Raw genomic sequence first — 18,851 nt, 5'->3', positions numbered from 1 at the left:
AAAATTCAGGCTTGAAAGCTAATTCACCACATTCTTGATTTTTCTCTTAAGTAGTGGAGGTTTTAAAATATGGCCCCAAATTCTCTGACACTTGCCCAAAGTAAGTTGAGGTCAATGTCCCTTCCCCTTGAATCTGGGCAGGCTTATGACTGCCTCACCAAAGTGATGCTGAGGGCCTTCCAAACTTAGGGCAGAAAATGTCATGCAGCTTCCACATCCCTTGGGATGCTGGCTCCGGGGGAGGCCAGCCTGCAAGTAAGAAGCCCTGAGACTGCCATGTTGTCAAGGCCATGTGTGGGCACTCGGTAGACAGCCACAGCTGAGCTCACTGACAACGGCCGGCGTGAGCTGCCAGCCAAGTGAGTGACCTGACATCTGACTACAACCAAATGAGAAACCCGAAAGTGAACTGACTGGCTGAGGCCTTCCCAAATTCCTGACCCACAATGTCATCATCAAAATAAAATCGTTCTTTTTTTTTTATGTTCCTAGGTTCTAGAAGAATCTGTTAAACAGGAGACAGTAACCAGAACAGGTATTGTAATTAAAGAAGACGCACCTCAGTGATAGATGGGATGCTAGCATAAAGACTCAGGCCACAGTAGTTCACTGGATTGATGCAAGTCATTGGGGTTTCTGCCATTACTTTTGCACCAATCTAAATAAATGAATTGTGGAATAAGATGTCAAAAGTTCCAATTCAAATAGTTACCTTACTTTTTATAGCAAACATATTATAATTTATTTTCAATCATTCATTCAGGCTTTAACAAATATTTATTGAGCACCTATTCTCTTCTGGGCTTTGTGCTAGGTGCTAGTTATGAAAGTAGCTCAAAGAATAATGGGGGAGAACCAAGGTAATAAACATCAAATTATCACATACCATATAATTATAAAAAGAGGTAAATACAGTGGTGGCAGAGTAAAAAGGACTCTAAGAACCTTAACAGCAGGACTAACTCAGGTGGTGATATAAGGAAGACTGAGTCAGTGAAGCGAAATTAACCATGAGAAGAACACTCTATGGCTGGAAGGAGGAGAGCTGGAGTGATAGAAGAAGGGACTGAAAAGGATGCAGAGGCCAAATCTTATTCACAGTGTTATGAGCTGGGATCTCTATGTGAAGCAATGAGGAGGTCTTACAGGTTTTTAAACAAGAAAATGAAATATTGAAATTTTCATTTAAAAATATCACTTTGCCTATCTATTCAAATAGTTTACATATTGACGATATTAGCTCCTACTGTATTAATTATTTGTGGAATAAACTTAAACATCCACTCTACTTATAGAGTATATATAACACACAAAGTGTTAGGAAATTAGTAAAAAACAGATTAATAATGTCTTTACATGCATCAAGCTTTATAGTCTAACGGAAGCACAGAGCAGGAAACAGATGATTTAAATACAGTGAAACAAGAGTAATTGTATAGAAGATTCCTATATAGTTTGATAACCTTAAGTAAAGAGGGTTATCAAAGAATATAGGAAAGATGCTTAATCTAGATATAGGGGGTCAAGAAGATTCTCCCAGAAGAATGTCTAAGCTGAACTAGAAGAATGGGTGTGAATGGGGCAAAGAGAGTTAGGGCAGCAAGGAAAGAAAGAGGATTCCCCTAAGACAGAACTTCATGTCACTAAAGGTAAAGGCTCGTAATTCAGAGTCATGGAGCATTCAAAGAAGAAAAAATTTAATATCTCTATAGGTGTAGTGGGACAGTTGAGAAAGAAAGCTCAGAGGGACACACAGGAGTCAGAATGCACAGGGACATGAGATACTGTTATAAAGTTTAAATTCTAATCTATTAGCAAGAAGCAGGTGTTGAAAGGCTAAGAAGGAGAGTGCCAAGACTGGTCCAGCATTTTATAAAGAACCCTCTGGCATATGTGTGGAGAGTAAGTTGGAGAGAGCCAAGAGAGCACCACTGGGACCAAGTAGGAAGCTCTTGTAAGAATCCAGGAGAGAAATGGTAGAGGCCTGAGCGAGGGAAATGACAGCAGAAATAGAATCAGTAGAGAAGAATACAGATATATTTTAAAGATGAAGAATTGAAAGGACCTGGTGATTAATTAGATGTGGGAGATAAGGGAGAAGAATAGCTCAATGATGACCCCCCAAGTTTCTGACCTGAGTACAATGAATGGAAACAGGGAATCTCAAAAAAGAAGCAAGGCTTTGAGCATGTGGCATGCATACAAGGGGAGGAAAGGGGGATTTAGTTTTGAGAAGTTAAGTTTAAGGTGGCTATGTATGGGACATCCACTACAATTGTTCAGGAGAGAGATGGCTATATGACACTTGACTGGGGATACAGATAAAGATTTGGGAATCAACAACAGGTAGGTGTTACTTGAAACCACGAGAGTGGGTAAGATGGCCCCACTAACAGTATACAAAGTGAGAAGAGAAGAGGTTTAGCTCAGGACTACACAGACACCAACATTAAGAGATGGTAAAATACAAGAAAGTTCTGACAAAAGGAATGACCAGAAACTTAGGAAGAAAACAGGAGAGTATGTTGCCATTAAAACTTAACAGTAAATCGGCCAGGTGCCGTGGCTCATGCCTGTAATCTCAGCACTTCGGGAGGCCGAGGCAGGAGGATCACCAGGTCAAGAGATCAAGGCCATCCTGGCCAACATGGTGAAACCCCATCTCTACTAAAAATACAAAAATTAGCTGAGCATGGTGGCACGCACCTGTAGTCCCAACTACTCGGAAGGCTGAGGCAGGAGAATCGCTTGAACCCGGGATGTGGAGGTTTCCGTGAGCCGAGATCATGCCACTGCACTCCAGCCTGGCGACAGAGTGAGACTCCGTCTCAAAACAAACAAACAAACAAACAAAAAACTTAACAGTAAATCAAATCAAATCATAGCTTTCCTAAGCCAAATTCCTCTTGATTTCCTTACAAGTAGATGAGGCTGAGTTTGGCTGTAATCTCTAGATCTAAGTTTGAGTGGCAGCCTTTCGCTTCCTCAAAACATGTAATTAAGTGTCTTCTCCTTCTTGGATTGGAAGACTTGTGCTTTTTGTACAATATATATATCAACTTAAAAGAAAAAGAAAAATATAAGTTTACCTTATAAATGAAATAATCAATTTAAAGAATGTACAAAAGCCACAGGTTTTAGAGCCAAACATCTGAATTTCACTTCCACCTTTGCCATTCCCTTGCTTTGAGATTTTGGGCAAGTTATTTAATCTCTCTAACCTCGAGTTCCCTCATATAACATTCTACTACCTGCAGTACAAAAACAGAATTGTTCCTGTTCTTTTGAACCCACTCTAACCTGAAAACCATCCCATGGCTGCCAATGAAAACAGCACTGCTCACAGTTACCAATAAACTCCTTGTTGGGAAATCTGATGGTCAATTTCAAACCTCATCCTGCTGGAACTATCAGAAGCATTAGACGCATGTGATTATCCCTTTTAAAACACTGTCTTTGGCTTCTGGGTAAGTACTCTCAGTACTCTTCTTGCCTAATTAGCCCACTCCCTTTTAGACTCTTTGCTTCTTCTTTCTGATGTCCCAGACTCCATATTTGTGAACATTGGTATGCTCGGACTCAGTCTCCAATCCTTTTTCTCTAGCTACTGACACTCCCTCTACAGGTGACCTCATCCAGTCTAATAGCTTTAAATACCATCTATATGCCATCCACGTTCAAATTTATATCTTCTGCTCAGATCTCTCTTCTGAATGCCAGACGCCAACTGCCTACTCAACATCCCTTCATGAATGTCTAAAAGGCACATCAAATTTCTCATTCTCCCTAAACCTAGTCCTCCTACACTATTCCTCATCTTATTAAACGGCAACCCCAGTTTTCTAATTGCTTGAGCTCAGAACCTGACTCATGCTTGACTCTTTTTCTCTCATCCCATGTGCAATCATTGGCATTCTGTCAGTTCTAACTTCACAATATATTCCAAATTCAACCAGTTCAAACTGCGTTCGCCTGTATCACTCTAGTCTGAACTGTATTGTCTCTCCTTTGATTTATTCCATAGTCTTCTAACTGATCTTTTTACTTCCACTCTTGACTCCTACAGTATATTTTCCACAAAGAGATGGAGTAATCTCTTTTAAAGGGAAAGGCATATCTGGTTAGTCTGTTGCTCAGTATCTTCTTACAACATTTTACTTTAGGGAAATGAAGATACCTGATGGGCTTAATCCCTGCCCGACCAGCTTTCCCCACTCCTCCTGCTGTCTTCTTTTTAGCACTACCCACTTCATTCTCTATGCTTCAGCCTCACAGATCTCCTTGCGATTCCTGGAAACTCGCACGTATGCTTCTACCTTTGGAACTTTACACCTTATTATTCTATTAGATATCCTCATGGTTTGTTCCTTCATTGGCATCATGAAGATCTCTTCTCAAAAATCCCTTCGTAAAACATATCCTCCATGACAACCCCCCCAAAACTATAGATTTATCAAGGAAAATCCCTCCCCAGTATCACTCTTCCCTTATTTCTCCTTCTCCATTGCCCTTATTATCTCCTAATAAGCTAAATAATTTACTTATCTCATTTTCCATTTCCACAGCCTAGCATATAATTCCATGAAGTCAGGAGCTTTAACTGTTTTAGTCTCTTGTATCCCCAGAGCCTAAAACAGTGCCTTGTATGTAATAAGTATTTAATACATAAGTAAATTAGAATTAAATAAAAATACATGTAAGAATGTTTACAAGATAGATGTCCAATAAATGGTTTTTCTTACTATTTGTAAAAACTTGCAAATTCAAGTGCAGTTATCCCAAAATTGGTGGGGCAAATAGTAGTGATAAAGTTGATAGAGAACGATAGAAACTAGAAGTCATTCTCCCATACACATTGAATTTTTAAAGCAAAAATTCAATTTGGGAAGGTTCATTTTGCTTATAATGTAAAACCCTTCTGACAAACTGAATTTGAAAAAAATAAACATTTTTAAGTATGTCATGAATGATCCAAAACAAACTGAGCAAAATTGTGTTTTCTTTATATAAAGGCAGAAAATATTTTGAAATGAACAAAATATGTATATCTTTATATTTACTAATATATTTCCAGCAATCAAACATAGCTGAGAAATATTTATATTAAGAAATAAGTAATAGATTTATAACTTTGGATTAAACATAACAGAAGGAATAGTAAATGAGATTAATAAAAAGTTAGCTGGTGTCCCCGAACTGGCTTAATAAAAATCTCCCAGAGAGAAAGCAGATCCATAGCTGTCTAGTAACTTTTTTTAAAAAAAAGCTTATTTATGCCATCAGATAAAGCTGGGGAAAATACTGCCAACAAGGCTATAAGACGGTTCCTTTAGGACATTTAATACATTTATAGAGTATCTCATGGTGCTTATCATACAGGTACCCCAATAAATGTTTGTTAAATGCACAAATAGTGCACTGATAAATGAATAATTGTAAGAAATTACCGCTCAGGTATGCCTACTTTGTCCATCACAAACCCTTAATAAAAAGCTGAGGGTTTAAATTCTAATGATCTCTTTTTTATGTCTTTTGTATCAGGAGTTAAGGAAGAGCCTTCAGGTATAAAAGCTGAGCTCTAGGAGGGAAAAATCACACTCTAAAGGTATCAGCTGATGCCTTAGGTCAGTAGTACTTGTAATGTTATTTGAGATACTTTAGGCAGTGGAACTCAATGCAAGGTTTCTCTATGTAGCCTCATCTCCAGACAGCTGGAAGGGAAAGGAAATACCCATGCAGCATGCCTCGGAAAAAGTCCTGCTGGCCCCAGGGCTTAGCACTTGACAGAGGATTCCTCTAGAGAAATCAAATGCCAATTAAAATCAGATTTCAAAAAGTAAAAGAACAAGGAAAAGAAAAAAGAAAAATTATTAAAGAGAAATGATGTAGAGAGTGGAGGAAAATAATGGAATGAGTAAGGCATGAAAGCAAATGTTACTGCACCCCCAGACACACACGCACGCACACACACACACACACATTTTGCACACAGAAGGATAAGTTTAAATATGCCTTAATTCCCACTTTTCAAATTTTTAGAGTGACCTCAAAACAGATTTCAGTCTCATATTATTCTTCACATTTTCAGGACTACCAAAACCACACCGGGCATGACGGGTTCTATAAATTCACCTGTGTGAAACAAGTGCATTCAAACTCAACACTGAACACAATGGTTTCCAAAAATATGCAGGGTGCTTTAAGGTTTAAAAGAAATGAATTTATGGGGCCAGGCGCGGTGGCTCATGCCTGTAATCCCCCAGCACTTTGGGAGTGCGAGGCGGGTGGATCATCTGAGGTCAGGAGTTCGAGACCAGCTTGGCCAACATGGTGAAACCCCGTCTCTACTAAAAACACAAAAAATTAGCTGGGCTTGATGGCATGCACCTGTAATCCCAGCTACTCGGGAGGCTGAAGCAGGAGAATCACTTGAACCCGGGAGGCAAAGGTTGCAGTGAGCCAAGATCAAGCCATTGCACTCCAGCCTGGGCGACAAGAGGGAGACTCTCTCAAAGAAAAAAAAAAATTTATGTTATGTTACACTTTTACCCATGAAGATTTGGATGACTCATAATTTAATAATAGGATATATAAGCTTTCACCTCTGGGTCACTGACTCTAGGGTGACTACAGTAGACAGTCATTTTAGGACTTTATCATCTAGCAGCTGTTTTGTTCACAATCTGTAGAAGAAATGTGTTGCTTGTATCTATTAATACTCATTGGACAGGTGTATACATTCCAAGTTATATGCATCTGCCAATCTCTAGCACTTTTAGGCAGAGTGGTGGAATCCACAACAGCTGTCACCTTCAGCAATCCCCTTTGGCATCCTCATTTCTCTTCCTTTCTTCATCTAAAGTACTAAATATTAATATTTCATATTTATGACAGATTTTTCTGTCTAAACCAAATCATAAAAGAAAAATATTGGTGGAAGATTTCTGAAATGAACATAGTATCATTCTATGAAACAAAGAAGGCAACAGATAATATTTCCTCCTAGGAAAATGTGGTAAAGTCCAAGTCAGCTGAGAAGGCCAATACTTAGGAGGGTTAAGGGACGTGCAGGATATTGCAGACATCCCTGGGACTACGTACTTTAGCCATATTCACACATGCATACACAGGTCACTGGAAATGTACTTCTGAAATGAATGTTCCAGATTTATGTACACGAGCAATATAATATGAATAATATAACTATCTCTGCCTTGGATTTAGAGCTCTAAATCAACATATACTGTGGTGCTAAAGATTCATAATCTGTCAGTTCACCTCTTCACCATGGCAATCAGAAACTGGATGGCAGCTACTGCACTGTAAAGTTATTCCACTAAGAAGGGCTCCCTAGCCACAGTCATGGCAATAACTGGAGAAGAACTATGTTTTGAAAAACAAAACTATAATTTTATACAGAGCATAGAGGTATTTAAGTCACCATGTAATTTGCTATGTCTATATTGAAATATTGATGACACCTACCAATTGGCCTTTGTCACAGATTAGTCCATGGCACTGCTGAAAACATACTATCTAAAAATCCATATTCCTATCTTCCAAGTTCACATCTTCTTTCAAAGAACTGCGCATCTCCTTTTACAAAAATATTCAGTTAACCAGGCAATAGTCCAACTCACATTTAATATGCAATTTAATGTTGGCATAAAATGTTTAATAGGGACTCTTTTATTTTCTTAAATGATGTTAAATAATGCACTATGTGGCACAAACTAAAAGAAATGGTGGAAAAAAGTCACTAATAACTCTTTATCTCAATACATCATTTTTTTCAAAAGGTCTTAAGAACCCTGAAAGTTTAGGCTTGACACATTTGCTTCTGTCAAACCTAAGAGACCTTTTAAGATGAGAAAGAAAGCACTCACTATGCCCTTTTGATGTGGTTCAGTAGGGCAACAAAATAACCATGCAGTTTGACTTTGTTTTGCTTTGGAACTGGTGGGTTATTACAGATTGTCTGCAATTACATTTCATTGATGAGGAAATTAAGGCATAGAGAGGTTAAGTGACAGAGAAACACAACCTTTGAGTAGAAGGGACCATAGAATTGACACAGATCAAAAATATTACAACCACAATCCTGTATTTTTAACCAACTAAAAAAAGGCTATTTTATGTATAAGCTCAAAGTTTATCTAAGCTCTTTAATTCTAAGTTTAATAACCAACTTAGCAAACCTGTTACTTTTGTCCGCTTTAAGCCCTTTGTCTTTTGTCTTAAGTATCAAGAAGCTCAGAATAGAATTTAGTGCCAATGCAGAACACCACTTCCTAGCCTTGGTTTCTGGGGCAATCTCAGGCCTTTCATAAATTCAGTAGGTTTTAGTTGCCCATCTGTTATATACCAGACAACGCTGTAGATGCTAAAGATACAGACGTGTACAAATAATGTGAAAACTTCTGTCTTGACTTAATTACTTAAGTGTAAGACAGAGTATGTTAGTGCTATGGAGAAAATAAAAAGCAGGAAAAAAGAGAGAGAGCGTGGGGTGAGGCTCAATTTTTAAAAGGGTGGTCAGTGAAAGTCACAGGGCATGACATTTGAATATAGCCCTGAAAAGGAGTGCAGTGAGCAGATAAGAGGGCCATGGAGGGAACCTTCCTGGAACAGGTAAAACCAAGTACAAAAGCCCTGAGGTGAAAGCATGCCCGGTATCTATGACTCATCTTTTTGTTGCTGTTTATTATTTTAAATAATGTATATTCTTCTTTTTTTTTTTTTTTTTTTTTGAGAGGAGTCTCACTCTGTTGCCCAGGGTGGAGTGCAATCATGTGATCTTGGCTCACTGCAACCTCTGCCTCCTGGGTTCAAGTGATTCTTCTGCCTCAGCCTTCCAAGTAGCTGGGATTACAGGCATGCGCCACCATGCCCAGCTAATTTTGTATTTTTAGTAGAGACGGGGTTTCACCATGTTGGTCAGGCTGGTCTTGAACTCCCGATCTCAGGTGATCCACCTGCCTCAGCCTCCCAAAGTGCTGGGATTACAGGCGTGAGCCACCGCCCCCGGCCAATAATGTATATTATTATTTATTGAAAGTCCCAGCAAATACTTTGGAAGAAAGTCAGGCACATACATACAATCAGAAATGCTGCAGACAAGCTTCAGATACTGTGTCACTGCAGAGGAGTTTTTAGTGGTTGTACTGTACACTGCAATGACCACTTGACTATGTCCCTCTGTCTCCCTACTACCATTACTAAAACTTCCTAAAACTAACTTATGAGGTTTAATAAAGAAAAAGAAAACTGCTTTGGGGAAAGGGCCCACCATAAGGAAACCAAACTGCTAGGTAAAGTACCCCAAGCCACAATGACTACCTCCCTTGAATTTCTGGAATGTGTATCCAGCATTTAACAGGAAGTGCTATCTGGAATTGTTACTCTATTGACATCTCATCCCATGCTACCTTGTATTGTTCTTTTGTACACATCTGCTCTCACAGTGACTTCCCTGGAGGCGGGCTTATATTTTGGAAATGTCTGAATCCCATCGCAGGGCAGCGAAATCTGTTTTGAGGATGATGATACAGAAACTACCACAACCAGCAGCAGACATTCCTCCTGTTTTAAGAATCTCTGTAGATAAAGCATGAAAGAAACAACAGTCTCTCAGAGGCTTTTAAATAATCCCAACTATTTTAGCCAATTTACTGTTTATGTAACATACCGTTTTAAGTCTTTGTTTGCATTTTTAGTTAGGGACTGTACACACTTTCAGTCTAGACCCAAGCATGAGTTAGCCAAAAAACATAGAGGAATCACATGGTATGGAGCCCTGTTCAGTTTGTCCCAGCCAATGTTATTAAAAACACTATGATGGGCAAGGGACTCAACATGAAGCTACCACATATGGGACTCTAAGACATTGTCCAGACAGTCTAACAAGACAAGCAGACACGAAAGAAACAACTTCAGTGCATGTAAGATAATATAAGATACTGTGAAAGTATATAAGCAGTGACTTGGAGGGTGAGACAACGCTTCACAGAAGAGTTGGCACCTGAACACACAGGGCTTTGAAAGATGAATAGGCCTAGGACAATTGGACACAGGATCAAAGGGCATCCAGGATTGTGCAAAACACTGGCAGAAACATCACAGATTGAAAACTGCTGGAAGAACGCATTCACCGTCAGTGAAGGAAAGCTGGTCTGGTGCACTCTCAAGCTTTCCAAGAAAAAAAACCAAGTTTTCAAATAAAAGCAGAGGAGGAAAGTTTCACCAGTGCTTGTTCTGAGAAACCTCTTAGCCTCTCTTTGCTTTGTTTTGCTCTTTCTGTTTTGCTTCCCTCTTAAAGGGTGCTGGCTTAAAACCTCAGTGAAAAAAAAGTACTTCAACTTTACTGTGGAAAAAGGAAACTGAAAAGTAGGCAAAGGCCAAGGGATACATTTTTTTAAACATTCACTCTTTCCTGGAATATACAAATGAAGCAAAATTACAAATTCATGTATTATGGGTCTGAAATATTTATTCCAATTCTTTTCTCCACCAGCTCCATAAATATTTATTCTATGCCCACTGCTTGTTAGTTTCTGGGATACCAGGCCGATGAGGCAGTCTCTTCCTCTCCTCCTTTGAGCAAGCTTGTGCTTGCAATCCTGTATAAGAAATAAGAGGAGGGCAACAACGTGTATCTTGTGCCTTCTACACATGCCAACCATAGCCTGAAGTTCACAGCAAAGTTAAATTCCAGTTAAGTAAACCAGTGAGGTCAAAATACACTTAAATAACAACTGAGACGTGAGAAACTAACAGAGATCCTCAGTAAGTGTGTCGGTCACCTCTTCGCGCGAGCAGGGAGATCAGATCGAGAGCAGGACCTCCTCGCCAGTGATTTGGAATGATAAATGGGGAAGAGAAGGGGGTGAAGTTACCTGGGCGCTCAGGTAGACTTTGAGGCACTCCTCGCACACGGCCTTCTTGCAGCAAGGCAGGGGCTTGATGGGCTTGTCTTCCAGGCACACCCGGCACATCAGCACCATGAGGGGCGCATAGGGATCCCCTACACCGCCCAGGCCAGAGTAGGGTGGAGCTCCCAACAGGCTGGGCATGGAGAACGGCTCGGGCGCCAGGTAGAACTCCAGCTCGATGCTGCCGCCGTCGGGGGAGAGGGAATCCTTTGGGAGGGACAGTCGGGGGCTGGGGAAGGAAGAGCGGGTGCTGGGAGGGTTCAACACTGGCGGAGCCCCAGGTGGCGACGCGGGCGGCGAGAGCTGCTCCGAGGCGGGGGCCTCGGGCAGGTCGCTCTCCACGCAGTACACGGAGCAGAAGACTTGTCTCTTGGCGAGGGGCGGGCGCCGCTGACCCAGCACGTCCAGGACCAGTCCGTCGGCGGCCCCCGCGCGGGTCCTGGGCTCCAGCTCTTCGCCGGGGGGCGCCTCCTGCTGTTCATCCCCTCCCTCTTTTCGATCCCCAGCTTCCTCCTCTTCCTCCTCCAGCTCCAACTGCAGTGGCAAGGTCTGGGGATTGAGAGGCCCGGTGAGTGCCAGTCCCGCAGGCTGCGCCGGTGCTCGGCTCTTACTCCAGCCCGGGGGCCCCAGGATCCTCGCGGGCTCCGGGCCGCTGGTGTCCGCGCAGCCCCAGTCGCTTCCGCAGCCACCGCTGCTCGGCTCCGCGGAGGCGGCGCGCAGCGGGGGCGCCCGGGCGCTGTCCCCCTGAGGCCTCGGGGGCTCAGGGTGGCCCGCAGTGCCACTGGCGAGGGTCTGCGACTCCTGGGGCCCGCCGCCGCCGCTCACCGTGCTCTGCTCCTCGCCCATCGCCGCCCGCGGCCCGCGCCGCCGCTGCCCATCCAGCCGCCGGGACCCCCACCCGGCGCCGGCGGGCAGCGGGGGCAGTGGCTCGGCTCGACTCGCGGCTCCGCTTCTGCTTCCGGGTCCTTCCTCCTGGGCTGGGACGCCCCAAGTCCCCTCCGGGGAGCCCGTGCTCCGAGGCTGCGGCGCGTGGGGAGCCTGGCCCGGCCCGCCGCTCCTCCTCGTACTCTGGCGCGGCGGGGCACCGCCTCGGGGGCGCCGAGGGCCGCTCGCTCTGGGCTCGGGCGCGCCCGCCCCACATGCACCTCGGGGCGGCGCCGCAGCCCCAGCGAGCCCCAGGCGGGACAGAGGGGTCTGGGAGGAGACGGCCGTCAGTCCCGCGCCATCACCGGTCCCGGCTGCCGGACGCGCGGCCCGAGGGCGGTGGTCAAAGGGTCGAGGGGCCTGTGGCGCCGCCGCGGCGCGCACCAGGAGGTGCAGCCGGAGCGCTGGCCAGCCGCAGGGCCCCTGGGGGAGAGGCCGGAGCGGGCGACCTCCCTCTCCCCGCGCTTCACCTACAGCCCTCCTCGCCGCCCCTCACCCCACCCCTTTGGCGCACACCTCCCCACACGTACACACGCGCGCAGGCACCCGCGCACACACACACGCACACCCTGAGTGGGTGTGATCTAAGAGCTGAGATGCGCTTTCTCGCCCGGAGTTCACACTCAGCCTCAACAAAACCCTCAGAGCAGGCAGGCTCCCCTTTGGTCTCCGCATTCAGTAGAACTTCCTACAAAACTACACTCAGCTCTGGAATTAGTAAACGCTGGCTATTTAGGATGTCGAGTTCAGAGAAATAATGCTAAGGATTATGAATTCTAAATGCTGTATATTACAACTCTGTTTTTCTGCCTAGTGGAGTAGGAAGAATCTTCGAAACCCATAAAAAATCGAAAAAGCACTTTCGATCTACTCCTCCAACTGGAATCCTTACAAGAGTTGATAACTAATTTAAGATTTGTCTCTTTTTCTTCGCCTACAGTGTTCTCTTAGAAGTTTTTTTTTTTTTTTAACCCTTTTCAGCATTCCAAAATGGATAGCACAAGGTGGAAAAATGTCCTGACCTAATTAATAAACTGGATCATTAGTGGAAATCATGGGCAGTTTCATTAGCATAACCATATTTATCCTCAAAACTGTTTCCAAAACAACAATTATGTGTGAGCCAGGACTTAATTATGTGTTGATCTATCTTTATTTTACAGGAAGTATTACTCACCCAGACACTGGTGTTTTAGTTCCCTAAAGCCAGTGAAAACATTTTTGGGAAGCCAGCCCTTGTTTTTTTTCTCCTGAGAGGGAATTCAATTTACACATTCATGTAATAGCAAGGAACTGTAAAGTGTGTAGAATTTTATTTTTTAATCTCGAAGTTGTTATTGGGTTGTTCTAAAATATTTTCCAAATCAGATGCAAATGATACAAAGGTGACTAGCGATGCAAACTAAGAAAGCAGTGTAATGCCAAAGAACATTTCCATCATATATGTGTGTCTGAGGCTCAGTTGCAAGCAAAGGTATGAATTCGATGTCTAAATGCCATGTCATCTATCGGTCTGACCCAAGAATGGAAAATTCTTATTTTGAAGATTAAATGCTATTCGAGGATTCTTTTCTTTTTTATCTCAGCTAAGTGATTTCCTGGTAACTGCTGTTTTCTCCAAATGATACTTTAAGTGCTTATTGTTTTAAAGACAGAGACAAGAAACCTACTTATGTGTGCCTTTTGAGTGTGCCGTCTGATGACCAAGCCACTATTCTTTCCAGAGATATAAAAGTAATCTGCATTTTCCAGGTGACAACAGGCTAAGACCAGAGTAACAATAATGGATGCCAAAAAGTATATTCCCACAGCGTCTATTGGAATAAAACCCCTCAAAGTCCTCTTATAGTTTTGGGAACCCCTCCTCACACACATTTTTCACTCGTATTCTGAGAACTTGTTCTTCCAGTGTTTACCATTTTATTCCTTATCACTTAGGTTCCAGCTTACCGGAAGTGGCTGTCCTCTACACCAAACCCATTAGAAGTCCCTGCTGGGACTCATGATGGCCGCCCATATCTCTGCTGCTTAAAACTGCAGCCCTTTATTTTGCCATGACTTCTTCCCTACAGAATTCTTTGGGCCTTTGTGAAAATAGAATAATATGTGGTTCCCTATTTCCACCCTCCAGATTGGCCCAAACTTGCCTGAATCCTTGACCCACCACCCCTGGCATTCAATCTAGTGCTCATGGGACTCCAGCAGCATGGAAGTGAATTAAATTGAAAAGTTAACATGGTGGTTCCACAATGAATTTTCTCTGAACTGCATGAAGCACCAGTAATGATTGTTTCGATGGGATTAATTTTTTAAAGAAGGATTGGTTGAAAATATTTTATTAACCAATATTTAATATTTTAGCAAAAATTCCATTTATCTGCCACAAGCTTAATATTCTCAAAACTCAAACCATCTGCTCCATCTCAGGTTGTACACAACTGTTGATACAACATAAGTACTATCACTAATATCCTGCTCCTACCAATATAAAGCCTCAAAATGTCCTAATCTGCAGTGAACTGTGTACCTTCCCTAAAATCCAGACTTCAATATCAGAAAACTATGTCAGTTTTAGAATGCTGTTTTTTCTATTATTGCCTTTCTTATCCTGGCATTAAAACATGACTTCTTTTTGGCTCCCTTCAATTTTTTTAAATCATTTTTATTAATGCATAATATTTGAACATATTTGTGGGATATATGTGATATTTTGATATATGCATACCATGTGTGATGATCAAATAAAGGTACACAGGATATTCATCACCTTGAACAGTTATCATTTCTTTGTGTTGGAAACATTTCAAATATTCTCTTCTAGCTATTTTAAAATATACAGTATATAGCTATAGTCAGCCTACTGTGCTATTGAACACTAGAACTTAGTCCTTCTATCTAAGTATATGTTTGTATACATATAACCAACTTCTCTTCATCTGCCCCTGTGTTTCCAGCCTCTGGGAACTATCATTCTCCTTTCTACTTCCATGAGATCAACTTTTTAAACTCCCATATATCGAGAACATGTGATATTTGTCTTTCTGTGCCTGCCTTATTTCACTTAACATAATGATCTCTAGTGCCATCCATGTTGCTGTAAATGACAAAATTTCATTTTTTATGGCTAAATAGTATTTTATTGAATATACATACCATATTTTCTTTATCCATTCATCTGTTGATAGACACTTAGGTTGATTCCATATCAACCTCTTGTGAATAGTGCTATAATAAATATAGGGGTGCAGATGTCACTTTGATTTACTGATTTCCTTTCCTGCTACTGGATAAATACCCAGTAATGAGATTGCTGGATCATATGGTAGTTATATTTTTAGTTTTTTGAGAAACTTCCAGACTATTTTCTATAATGACTATACATATTTATGTTCCCATCAAGAGTGTATAAAATTTCCCTCTTCTATGCATCCTGGCCACCTTTTGTTATTTTTTGTCTTTTTGATAATAGTCATTCTAACTGTGGTAAGATGATGTCTCATTGTGGTTTTGATTTGCATTTCTCTGGTGATTGATGATGCTGGGCATTTTTTAAACAAACTTGTTAGCCATTTGTATGACTTCTTTTGAGAAAGAAAGTCTATATAAAAGAAAGTCTTTTGAGTTGATTTTTGTGATCAACTGTGTGAGTGATAGGTGTCTAGTTTCATTCTTATGCATAGGGATTTCCAGTTTTCTCGGCATCATTTATTGAAGAGAATGTCTTTTCCCCAATGTTTATTCTTGGCACCTTTGTTGGAAATTAGTTGGCCATAAATATGTGGACTTAATAATATTTCTGGATTCTCTATTTTGTTTCATTGGTCTATGAGTCTGTCTGTTTTTATACAGACTTTCTTTTATACAGACAAGAAATGTCTATTAATGTCCTTTGCCCAATTTTTAGTGCAATTATTATATATATTATACTGTTGAGTTTTTTGAGTTCCTTGTATATTCTGGATATTAGTCCCTTGTGGGATGAATAGTTTGCAAATATTTCCTCCCATTCTGCAGTTTGTGTCTTTGCTCTCTTGATTGTTTCCTTTGCTGTGCATAAGTGTTTTAGTTTGCTCTAATCCCATTTGTCTATTTTTCCCTTTGTTGCCTTTGTTTTTGCAGTCTTAGTCATAAAATTATTGCCTAGACCAATCTCCTACAGCATTTCCCTTATGGCTTCTTGTAGTAGTTTTATAATTTCAGGATTTACATTTGTATTTAATCCTTTTTGAGTTGATTTTTGTATATGGTGAGTCATAGGGATCTAGTATTATTATTCTGTATATGGTGAGTGATAGGGATCTAGTTTTATTATTCTGTATATGGATTTCCAGTTTTCTCAGCACCATTTATTGAAGAGGGTGTCCTTTCCACAGTGTTTATTCTTAGTGCCTTTGTTGAAAAATCAGTTGGCTGTAAATATGCAGACTTATTTCTGGATCTCTATTCTGCTTCATTGGTCTAGAGTCTGTGTTTATAACACTACCATGCTGGTTTGGTTGCTATGGCATTGTAATATAATTTGAAGTCAGGTAGTGTGACGCTTTCAGCTTTGTTCTTTTTGCTCGGCATTGCTTTGGATACTTGGGCTCTTTTTCTGTTCCATTTGAATTTTATGTTTTTTTCTCTATTTCCATGAAAAATAACGTTAGTATTTTGATAGAGATTGCATTGAATTTGTAGATTGCTTTAGGTAATATGGTCATTTTAACGATGTTTGTTCTCCTTATCCATGAGCATGGGATGTCTGTCCATTTGTTTGTGTCCTCTTTAGTTTCTTTCATCAGTGTTTCACAGATTTTTTTCTAGAGATCTTTTATCATCTTGGTTAAATGTATTCATAGGTATTTTATTTATTTATTTATTTTTAAATATTGCAAACAGGATTATCTTCTTGACTTCTTTCTCAGCTACTTCATTATTGTTGTTCAGAAGTGCTACTGATCTGTGTATGTTGGTTTTGTATCCTATAACTTTGCTGAATTTATCTGTCATAACTAGGAGTTTCTTTGATGCCTTTACTCATCTCTTCTCCTTCAGGAACACCCAAAATTTGAATATTTGGTCACTTTTTTGTCTCATATGTTATGTAGGCTTTGTTCTTTTTTATTCTTTTTTGTTTTTTGTCTGATGGGATTATCACAAAAGGCGTCTTCAAGTTCAGAAATTCTTTTTTCTGCTTGACTTAGTGGATTTTGAAGCTCTACATTGTATTTCTTATTTCATTCATTGACTTATTCAGTTTTGGATTTCTGTTGGTCCTTTTCTATGATATCTCTTTGTTGAGTTTTTCATTCAGATCATGAACTGTTTTTTCTGATTTGTTTGTGTTTTTAAATCTATGTCCTTTTGTATCTCACCGAGCTTTTTTAATTTCATTATTTTGAATTCTTTTTCAGTCAATTGATTTCTTTTTTGTTGGAATGTGTTGCTGAAGAATTATTATGTTCCTTTGGAGGTGTCATGTTTCCTTGCCTTTTCATGTTTCTTGCATCCTTGCATTGATACGTGCACATGTCATGTAACAGTCACTTCTTAATTTTTTGGATTGGCTTTTGTAAGGAAAGACTTTTTCCTATAGATGTGTCTATGGTGTTGGTTGGGTAGGGCACTTTAGCTTTGATTCTGGGTGTGTGTAGTTTCTGTATGATTTCTTCAGCTGTAATCAGCATCAGTGGTATTTTTGAGTTTTCCTCAGTGGCTTAGGTTGCAATTGTTAGTGGAGGATATGGTGAGGCTATTTTGGGATGGGAGACACCAGTTGGGTAGGTTATTGAGCTCTGATGGTGATGGTGGTGGCAGGACAATTGGGCCCATCCTTGGGCCCCCAGGTGTATACACTGTCACTGGTATTTGCAAGTCCAGGCAGGCAGCCAGGCAGCTTGCTTAGGTTCCAACAGTGGCAGAGGTGGGTCAAGCAAGTGGGCATGTCCATAGGCCCCTTGGTGGCATGTGTGGTATGGACAATGACAGTAACAGTGACAGGCCAATACTCAGGCCCTCATGCACTACTGGTGGTTGCACATTGGTGGGTGGCAGCCTTTGTGGTAGTGGCAGGCTGGGAGGACCCATCCTCAAGCCCCCAGGAGAATTGCACAGACATCAGTAATGGCAGACTGTGTAATCAATCCCTAGGCCCCCAGATGACATGTGCAAGTACTGACAGGCCTGGCACCAGGCAGGACTGTTCTGTTCTCAGGCCCCAGGTGTTACACGTGGGTGCAGGCTGTGGTGGGTGGGACTGTTCAATTCTCAGGCTCCCAGTTTATTTGCACAGGTGTTGGCAGGCTGGGCAGGCCTGTCCTCAGGCCTCTGGAAAGCATGCATAGACACTGGTGGCAGCAAATGAGGTGCGTTAATTCCAAGGCCCCCAGAGAGCATGCTTTGGCACGATTGGCAGGCAGGCTGGGTCTGTTGTTAGGCCCAGCTGGCAATGACAAACCTACTGATGTTCTGTGCATATGCCAATGGTTCAGGCAGGGCAGGTCAATCTCCAGGACTGCAGATGGCACACCTGAGCACTGGCAAGCATGATGCCAAGCATGGCAGGCCTGTCCTTGGGTCCCCAATAGTGTACGCGTGCACAGGCTGTAGTGTATGAGGCGGGGCAATCCCCAGTGTCCCAGACAGCCTGCATAGGCACCAGTGGTAGGTAGACTGGCTCTGCTGTTAGGCCCCCCGATAACGCATTCATATAGCAGAAGCAGCAGGCAGGGTGGGTTGGTCCCCAAGCCTTCAGCTGTTGTGCTTGGGTGATAGCAGCAGTGAGTAAGACTGGCCTGTCCTCAGGCCCTTGGATGACATCTGCCTGGACCAGTCACCAGGTCCATTGAAGGCACGTACATGTGCATGGTGGCCCTTCTGCTGGGGTGACTGGGCTGGCTGTCAGTGGCAGTGGTGTTCTTCAGGCTCTGGGGAGTGCACATTTTGCCTTACTTCTTCCTGGGTGCATCCTCCCCAGTGTGCTGCACTGCCTGTTCCCTGGGGTGTAAGACTCTG

The 18,851-nt window shown here is 42.0% G+C and overlaps 1 protein-coding gene across 3 annotated transcripts in view; it reads right to left on the bottom strand.

Annotated features, from left to right (window-relative positions):
- RNF217 (ring finger protein 217) overlaps positions 1 to 12,346 on the bottom strand; it is a 129,233-nt gene extending 116,887 nt beyond the window's left edge. Inside the window, exons 1-2 of one of the 3 annotated variants that reach the window (XM_034962793.3) lie at positions 10,896 to 12,346; positions 9,611 to 10,619 (exon numbers count right to left, since the gene is read on the bottom strand). In XM_034962793.3, the coding sequence (XP_034818684.3) occupies positions 9,933 to 10,619; positions 10,896 to 11,777 (1,569 nt within the window). In that variant the 5' untranslated portion in view covers positions 11,778 to 12,346 and the 3' untranslated portion in view covers positions 9,611 to 9,932. Of the gene's footprint in view, positions 1 to 9,610; positions 10,620 to 10,895 lie in introns of those variants that run through there. The other 2 variants (XM_034962794.3, XM_034962792.3) reach the window with 2 other exon arrangements.
- Positions 12,347 to 18,851: the final 6,505 nt, after the last annotated feature.

Source organism: Pan paniscus, chromosome 5 (assembly GCF_029289425.2).
Source record: "Pan paniscus chromosome 5, NHGRI_mPanPan1-v2.0_pri, whole genome shotgun sequence".
NCBI classification, from domain to species: Eukaryota; Metazoa; Chordata; class Mammalia; order Primates; family Hominidae; genus Pan; species Pan paniscus.
This window is presented reverse-complemented; position numbering and strand designations above follow the sequence as displayed.